This window comes from Oncorhynchus kisutch, linkage group LG28 (assembly GCF_002021735.2).
Source record: "Oncorhynchus kisutch isolate 150728-3 linkage group LG28, Okis_V2, whole genome shotgun sequence".
NCBI lineage: Eukaryota > Metazoa > Chordata > Actinopteri > Salmoniformes > Salmonidae > Oncorhynchus > Oncorhynchus kisutch.
The window spans coordinates 51,237,139-51,247,115 of record NC_034201.2 but is presented as its reverse complement, the minus strand read 5'-3'; the positions used below and the strand labels follow the sequence as shown (position 1 = coordinate 51,247,115).

Here is a 9,977-nt window from a genome sequence, read left to right as displayed (position 1 = left end):
CTCTCCTCTCCTCTCCCTTCCTCTCCTCTCCTCTTCCTCTCCTCTCTCCTCTCCTCTCCTTCTCCTCTCTTTCTGCTTCTCCTCTCTTCTGCTTCTCCTCTCTTCTGCTTCTCCTCTCTTCCTGCTTCTCCTCTCCTCTGCCTCTCCTCTTCTCTTCTCTGCTTATCTTCTCCTCTCCGCTGCCTCTCCTCTCCTCTTCTCTTCTCTTCTCTTCTCTGCTTCGTCTTTCCTCCCATCTGCCTCTCCTCTCTCTAGACAAGACCCTTCAGTTCCAGACAGACCTGATCTTTCCCATGATAGCAGGCCTGGTGGTGATAGGCTGTACCACATTGCTCGCCATCATCTCTCGCTGGAGGTGGATCACACAGGTAACACAGAAACACACACATGTTTTTTTTTACTGTCCTTGTGGGAACCAAACAATTGATTTACATTCAAAATCCGATTTTCCCTAACGCTAAACCTAATCCTAACCCTAACCCCAAATGTAGCCCTAATTGTAACCTTAACCCTGAAATTAAAATAACCTTTTTCCTTGTGAGGACTGGTGAAATGTTGTCACATGTCTAAATTGTTATTGTGTTTACTACCCTTCTGGTAACAACAAGGATAGTAAAACCAACACACAAAACACACAAAGACAGAGATAACATAACACCCCACTTCCTGACACTCTGATTCTGTTTCCTGTTTCCTCACAGTGCTGCAAGTAGGAGGATCTGAGCCCACCACACCTCCGACCATAGCCAATAAGAACAGAGAATATGGCCATTGAATCCACTCCATTGGACAGAGGGAAACCATGAGGTGTTCTATACTGATGAATAGCTGTTGGGATGTACCATATGACTGATTTCATTGATATAATCTACTGTTGTGATATGAAAATATTGTATTTCTACTTCAAATTAAAGAGAAACTCATTCATATATTTAACCCAGTCTGTTCGATATGATACTGTGTCGTTGATGTGCTGTCTTCGGATAGTTGTGGAGTGGCCAGAGTGGTGCTCTGGAGGGGCCAGGAGGAGCCAGAGTGGTGCTCTGGAGGGGCCAGGAGTGGCCAGAGTGGTGCTCTGGAGGGGCCAGAGTGGTGCTCTGGAGGGGCCAGGAGGGGCCAGAGTGGTGCTCGGGAAGGGCCAGGAGGGGCCAGAGTGGTGCTCCGGAGGGGCCAGGAGGGGCCAGAGTGGGGCTCTGGTGGGGCCAGAGTGGTGCTCTGGAAGGGCCAGAGTGGTGCTCTGGAGGGGCCAGAGTGGTGCTCTGGGGGGGCCAGGAGGGGCCAGAGTGGTGCTCTGGAGGGGCCAGGAGGGGCCAGAGTGGTGCTCTGGAGGGGCCATGAGGGGCCAGAGTGGTGCTCTGGAGGGGCCAGGAGGGGCCAGAGTGGTGCTCGGGAAGGGCCAGGAGGGGCCAGAGTGGTGCTCCGGAGGGGCCAGGAAGGGCCAGAGTGGGGCTCTGGTGGGGCCAGAGTGGTGCTCTGGAGGGGCCAGAGTGGTGCTCTGGTAGGGCCAGGGGTTATTTGTACCAGGGTAGAGATGACTGGGCTGAGGAATTAGGTGCTGATCTATGGTGAAGTATTGTGTGTTTCCTCTGTGTTCCAGCCTAGCAAGGCTGAACTGTGACCTCTGAGTCAGACAGGCAGTGTTCTTCCTGTCACCATTTCATCTGTCTAGGGCTCGTTAAAATACTGTTAAACATTTACTGCCACTGAGTCAAAGGGACAGGGACACACACACACACACACACACACACACACACACTCACACACACACACACAGACAGACATACACACACACACACACACACACACACACACACACACACACACACACATACACACACACACACACCACGGGCACACACGCACAGACACAGACACAGACACACACACACTCACACACATGCACAGACATACACACACCTCATATAAAAGGTTATTGCAGACTCAAGGACGTCGCTGGTTGAGAACTCTGTAAAATAACACATTTATTGGGATCACATAAAACAACGTCAAATCTGTTAGTTAAACGGCTGGGTTTCCTGTTAGTAAACGGCTGGGTTCCAACATGTCCTGTTAGTTAAACGCTGGGTTCCAACATGTCCTGTTAGTTAAACGGCTGGGTTCCAACATGTCCTGTTAGTTAAACGGCTGGGTTCCAACATGTCCTGTTAGTTAAACGGCTGGGTTCCAACATGTCCTGTTAGTTAAACGGCTGGGTTCCAACATGTCCTGTTAGTTAAACGGCTGGGTTCCAAACATGTCCTGTTAGTTAAACGGCTGGGTTCCAACATGTCCTGTTAGTTAAACGGCTGGGTTCCAACATGTCCTGTTAGTTAAACGGCTGGGTTCCAACATGTCCTGTTAGTTAAACGGCTGGGTTCCAACATGTCCTGTTAGTTAAACGGCTGGGTTCCAACATGTCCTGTTAGTTAAACGGCTGGGTTCCAACAGGTTGCTGCTGATGAGATGTCAGACACACGATTTAAAACCATCCTTTCTCCCATAACCCCCTGGATGGGTCTATTGTATTACCAGTTGTACTGGGAGGCTTGCTGTATTTTATAATCAAATATTTTAGGTCCATTTATTGGGGAACAGTTGGGAGGCAGATGTTTAAAAAAAGCTGACGTTTTTAAATCATGATCTAATCATTCTGGATAACAAAGAAAGCGCCATACTGCAATAGATTTCCATTAAAAAGGGAAGAAAATGCATTTTAGCAAAAAATATATTTCTCAAGAAGGAATTTAGCTATTTTAACTGTGAATGGTGTGAGTGGGAAGGGGGAAACCCTAAAACCAGCTCTTATTGGCTTAGAGGTTTGGAACTGTCTTTATTATTGGTCTTTTAAATATTGTACCTCATGGTGATGTCACCAAGCAGGTCAAAACTCTGTCCCACCAAAACAGGCTGAAGTTTCAAGCGGTCATTTCAATAAGTGCAGAGTTACATTTTATTCCAAAACAATCACACTGTTTAAATTACAATGCCTTCAGAAAGTCTTCATACCCCTTTTACACATTGTGTTGTTGTGTTACAAAGTGGGATTAAAATGGGTTTAATTGTAAATTCTTTGTCAACGATCTACACAAAATACTCTGTGCTGTCAAAGAGGAACCATTCAAAAGACAGATCTACTCATTCCAGGGTTTTTCTTTATTTGACTATGTTCTACATTGTAGAATAATAGGGAAGACATCAACACTATGAAATAACACATATGGAATCATGTAGTAACCAAACAAGTGTTAAACAAATCTAAATCTATTTTACATTTGAGATTCCTCAAAGTAGCCACCCTTTGCCTTGATGACAGCTTTGCACAGTCTTGGCATTCTCTCAACTAGCTTGATGAAGTAGTCACCTGGAATGCATTTCAATTAACAGGTGTGCCTTGTTAAAGTTAATTTGTGGAATTGTGTTGTTTCTTAACCCTTGTTTGGGTCTGCGGGACCCATTTTGAATGTTTACTAAAAGAAAAATGATCAAATGTCAAATAACACATTTCCATTGAATGCACACTGGAACCCCTATACATTTATATTATATATGTGGTGTTCTGGTCCACTGGACCCCCTATACATTTATATTATATATGTGGTGTTCTGGTCTGGACCCCCTATACATTTATATTATATATGTGGTGTTCTGGTCCACTGGACCCCCTACACATTTATATTATATATGTGGTGTTCTGGTCTGGACCCCCTATACATTTATATTATATATGTGGTGTTCTGGTCCACTGGACCCCCCTACACATTTATATTATATATGTGGTGTTCTGGTCCACTGGACCCCCCTATACCAATGTTTTTATAATTAGATATATTGTTGTGTTCTGGTCTGGACCCCCCTATACATTTATATTATATATGTGGTGTTCTGGTCCCTGGACCCCCCTATACATTTATATTATATATGTGGTGTTCTGGTCTGACCCCCCTAATACATTTATATTATATATGTGGTGTTCTGGTCTGGACCCCCTATACATTTATATTATATATGTTGGTGTTCTGGTCCACTGGACCCCCCTATACATTTATATTATATATGTGGTGTTCTGGTCCCTGGACCCCCCTATACATTTATATTCTATATGTGGTGTTCTGGTCTGGACCCCCCATACATTTATATTATATATGTGGTGTTCTGGTCCCTGGACCCCCCTATACATTTATATTATATATGTGGTGTTCTGGTCTGGACCCCCCTATACATTTATATTATATATGTGGTGTTCTGGTCTGGACCCCCTATACATATATATTATATATGTGGTGTTCTGGTCTGGACCCCCTATACATTTATATTATATATGTGGTGTTCTGGTCTGGACCCCCCTATACATTATATTATATATGTGGTGTTCTGGTCTGGACCCCCTATACATTTATATTATATATGTGGTGTTCTGGTCTGGACCCCCCTATACATTTATATTATATATGTGGTGTTCTGGTCCACTGGACCCCCTATACATTTATATTATATATGTGGTGTTCTGGTCCACTGGACCCCCTATACATTTATATTATATATGTGGTGTTCTGGGTCCACTGGACCCCCTATACATTTATATTATATATGTGGTGTTTCTGGTCCACTGGACCCCCTATATACATTTATATTATATATGTGGTGTTCTGGTCCACTGGACCCCCTATAAATTTATATTATATATGTGGTGTTCTGGTCCACTGGACCCCCTATACATTATATTATATATGTGGTGTTCTGGTCCACTGGACCCCCTATACATTTAGATTATATATGTGGTGTTCTGGTCCACTGGACCCCCTATACATTTATATTATATATGTGGTGTTCTGGTCCACTGGACCCCTATACATTTAGATTATATATGTGGTGTTCTGGTCCACTGGACCCCCTATACATTTATATTATATATGTGGTGTTCTGGTCCACTGGACCCCCTATACATTTATATTATATATGTGGTGTTCTGGTCTGGACCCCTATACATTTATATTATATATGTGGTGTTCTGGTCTGGACCCCCTATACATTTATATTATATATGTGGTGTTCTGGTCTGGACCCCCTATACATTTATATTATATATGTGGTGTTCTGGTCCACTGGACCCCCTATACATTTATATTATATATGTGGTGTTCTGGTCCACTGGACCCCCTATACATTTATATTATATATGTGGTGTTCTGGTCTGGACCCCCTATACATTTATATTATATATGTGGTGTTCTGGTCCACTGGACCCCCCTATACATTTATATTATATATGTGGTGTTCTGGTCTGGACCCCCTATACATTTATATTATATATGTGGTGTTCTGGTCTGGACCCCCTATACATTTATATTATATATGTGGTGTTCTGGTCTGGACCCCCTATACATTTATATTATATATGTGGGTTTCTGGTCTGGGACCCCCTATACATTTATATTATATATGTGGTGTTCTGGTCCACTGGACCCCCTATACATTTATATTAATATATGTGGTGTTCTGGTCCACTGGACCCCCTATACATTTATATTATTATGTGGTGTTCTGGTCTGGACCCCCTATACATTTATATTATATATGTTGGTGTTCTGGTCTGGACCCCCTATACATTTATATTATATATGTGGTGTTCTGGTCTGGACCCCCTATACATTTATATTATATATGTGGTGTTCTGGTCCACTGGACCCCCTATACATTTATATTATATATGTGGTGTTCTGGTCTGGACCCCCCTATACATTTATATTATATATGTGGTGTTCTGGTCCACTGGACCCCCTATACATTTATATTATATATGTGGTGTTCTGGTCCACTGGACCCCCTATACATTTATATTATATATGTGGTGTTCTGGTCCACTGGACCCCCTATACATTTATATTATATATGTGGTGTTCTGGTCCACTGGACCCCCTATACATTATTATATATGTGGTGTTCTGGTCCACTGGACCCCCTATACATTATATTATATATGTGGTGTTCTGGTCCACTGGACCCCTATACATTTATATTATATATGTGGTGTTCTGGTCCACTGGACCCCCTATACATTTATATTTATATGTGGTGTTCTGGTCCACTGGACCCCCCTATACATTTATATTATATATGTGGTGTTCTGGTCTAGACCCCCCTATACATTTATATTCTATATTGTGGTGTTCTGGTCCACTGGACCCCCCCTATACATTTATATTATATATGTGGTGTTCTGGTCTGGACCCCCCTATACATTTATATTATATATGTGGTGTTCTGGTCTGGACCCCCTATACATGTATATTATATATGTGGTGTTCTGGTCCACTGGACCCCCTATACATTTATATTATATATGTGGTGTTCTGGTCCACTGGACCCCCCTATACATTTATATTCTATATGTGGTGTTCTGGTCTGGACCCCCTATACATGTATATTATATATGTGGTGTTCTGGTCTGGACCCCCTATACATTTATATTATATATGTGGTGTTCTGGTCTGGACCCCCTATACATTTATATTATATATGTGGTGTTCTGGTCCACTGGACCCCCTATACATTTATATTATATATGTGGTGTTCTGGTCTGGACCCCCTATACATTTATATTATATATGTGGTGTTCTGGTCCACTGGACCCCCTATACATTTATATTATATATGTGGTGTTCTGGTCCACTGGACCCCCTATACATTTATATTATATATGTGGTGTTCTGGTCCACTGGACCCCCCTATACATTTATATTATATATGTGGTGTTCTGGTCCACTGGACCCCCTATACATTTATATTATATATGTGGTGTTCTGGTCCACTGGACCCCCTATACATTTATATTATATATGTGGTGTTCTGGTCCACTGGACCCCCTATACATTTATATTATATATGTGGTGTTCTGGTCTGGACCCCCTATACATTTATATTATATATGTGGTGTTCTGGTCTGGACCCCCTATACATTTATATTATATATGTGGTGTTCTGGTCTGGACCCCCTATACATTTATATTATATATGTGGTGTTCTGGTCCACTGGACCCCCCTATACATTTATATTATATATGTGGTGTTCTGGTCCACTGGACCCCCTATACATTTATATTATATATGTGGTGTTCTGGTCCACTGGACCCCCTATACATTTATATTATATATGTGGTGTTCTGGTCCACTGGACCCCCTATACATTTATATTATATATGTGGTGTTCTGGTCTGGACCCCCTATACATTTATATTATATATGTGGTGTTCTGGTCTGGACCCCCTATACATTTATATTATATATGTGGTGTTCTGGTCTGGACCCCCTATACATTTATATTATATATGTGGTGTTCTGGTCCACTGGACCTCCTATACATTTATATTATATATGTGGTGTTCTGGTCCACTGGACCCCCTATACATTTATATTATATATGTGGTGTTCTGGTCCACTGGACCTCCTATACATTTATATTATATATGTGGTGTTCTGGTCCACTGGACCTCCTATACATTTATATTATATATGTGGTGTTCTGGTCCACTGGACCCCCTATACATTTATATTATATATGTGGTGTTCTGGTCTGGACCCCCTATACATTTATATTATATATGTGGTGTTCTGGTCTGGACCCCCCTATACATTTATATTATATATGTGGTGTTCTGGTCCACTGGACCCCCCTATACATTTATATTATATATGTGGTGTTCTGGTCCACTGGACCCCCTATACATGTATATTATATATGTGGTGTTCTGGTCCACTGGACCCCCTATACATTTATATTATATATGTGGTGTTCTGGTCCACTGGACCCCCTATACATTTATATTATATATGTGGTGTTCTGGTCTAGACCCCCCTATACATTTATATTATATATGTGGTGTTCTGGTCCACTGGACCCCCTATACATTTATATTATATATGTGGTGTTCTGGTCTGGACCCCCTATACATTTATATTAGATATGTGGTGTTCTGGTCTGGACCCCCTATACATGTATATTATATATGTGGTGTTCTGGTCCACTGGACCCCCTATACATTTATATTATATATGTGGTGTTCTGGTCCACTGGACCCCCTATACATTTATATTATATATGTGGTGTTCTGGTCTGGACCCCCTATACATTTATATTAGATATGTGGTGTTCTGGTCTGGACCCCCTATACATGTATATTATATATGTGGTGTTCTGGTCCACTGGACCCCCTATACATGTATATTATATATGTGGTGTTCTGGTCCACTGGACCCCCTATACATTTATATTATATATGTGGTGTTCTGGTCCACTGGACCCCCTATACATTTATATTATATATGTGGTGTTCTGGTCTGGACCCCCTATACATTTATATTATATATGTGGTGTTCTGGTCCACTGGACCCCTATACATTTATATTATATATGTGGTGTTCTGGTCCACTGGACCCCCTATACATTTATATTATATATGTGGTGTTCTGGTCCACTGGACCCCCTATACATTTATATTATATATGTGGTGTTCTGGTCCACTGGACCCCCTATACATTTATATTATATATGTGGTGTTCTGGTCTGGACCCCCCTATACATTTATATTATATATGTTGGTGTTCTGGTCCACTGGACCCCCTATACATTTATATTATATATGTGGTGTTCTGGTCTGGACCCCCTATACATTTATATTATATATGTGGTGTTCTGGTCTGGACCCCCCTATACATTTATATTATATATGTGGTGTTCTGGTCCACTGGACCCCCTATACATTTATATTATATATGTGGTGTTCTGGTCCACTGGACCCCCTATACATTTATATTATATATGTGGTGTTCTGGTCTGGACCCCCTATACATTTATATTATATATGTGGTGTTCTGGTCTGGACCCCCCTATACATTTATATTATATGCTGTGGTGTCTCCGGTCCACTGGACCCCTATACATTTATATTATATATGTGGTGTTCTGGTCTGGACCCCCCTATTACATGTATATTATATATGTGGTGTTCTGGTCTGGACCCCCCTATACATTTATATTATATATGTGGTGTTCATGGTCCACTGGACCCCTTATACATGTATATTATATATGTGGTGTTCTGGTCCACTGGACCCCCTATACATTTATATTATATATGTGGTGTTCTGGTCCACTGGGACCACCCTATACATTTATATTATATATGTGGTGTTCTGGTCCACTGGACCCCCCTATACATTTATATTATATATGTGGTGTTCTGGTCTGGACCCCTATACATTTATATTATATATGTGGTGTTTCTGGTCTGGACCCCCTATACATTTATATTATATATGTGGTGTTCTGGTCTGGACCCCCCTATACATTTATATTATATATGTGGTGGTTCTGGTCCACTGGACCCCCCTATACATTTATATTATATATGTGGTGTTCTGGTCCACTGGACCCCCCTATACATTTATATTATATATGTGGTGTTCTGGTCCACTGGACCCCCCTATACATTTATATTATATATGTGGTGGTTCTGGTCCACTGGACCCCCTATACATTTATATTATATATGTGGTGTTCTGGTCTGGACCCCCCTATACATTTATATTATATATGTGGTGTTCTGGTCCACTGGACCCCCTATACATTTATATTATATATGTGGTGTTCTGGTCCACTGGACCCCTATACATTTATATTATATATGTGGTGTTCTGGTCCACTGGGACCCCCTATACATTTATATTATATATGTGGTGTTCTGGTCTGGACCCCCTATACATTTATATTATATATGTGGTGTTCTGGTCTGGACCCCCAATACATTTATATTATATATGTGGTGTTCTGGTCCACTGGACCCCCTATACATTTATATTATAATATGTGGTGTTCTGGTCTGGACCCCCCTATACATGTATATATATATGTGGTGTTCTGGTCCACTGGACCCCCCTATACATTTATATTATATATGTGGTGTTCTGGTCTGGACCCCCTA

General features: G+C 41.4%; 1 protein-coding gene across 2 annotated transcripts in view; it reads left to right on the top strand.

Annotated features, from left to right (window-relative positions):
• Window positions 1–931, top strand: part of tmigd1 (transmembrane and immunoglobulin domain containing 1) — a 14,014-nt gene extending 13,083 nt beyond the window's left edge. For both annotated transcript variants that reach the window (XM_031807986.1, XM_031807985.1), the window contains 2 exons: window positions 256–368; window positions 702–931. In XM_031807986.1, coding sequence (XP_031663846.1) covers window positions 256–368; window positions 702–713 — 125 coding nt within the window. In that variant the 3' untranslated portion in view covers window positions 714–931. The remainder of the gene's footprint in view (window positions 1–255; window positions 369–701) is intronic.
• The last annotated feature ends 9,046 nt before the right edge of the window (window positions 932–9,977 follow it).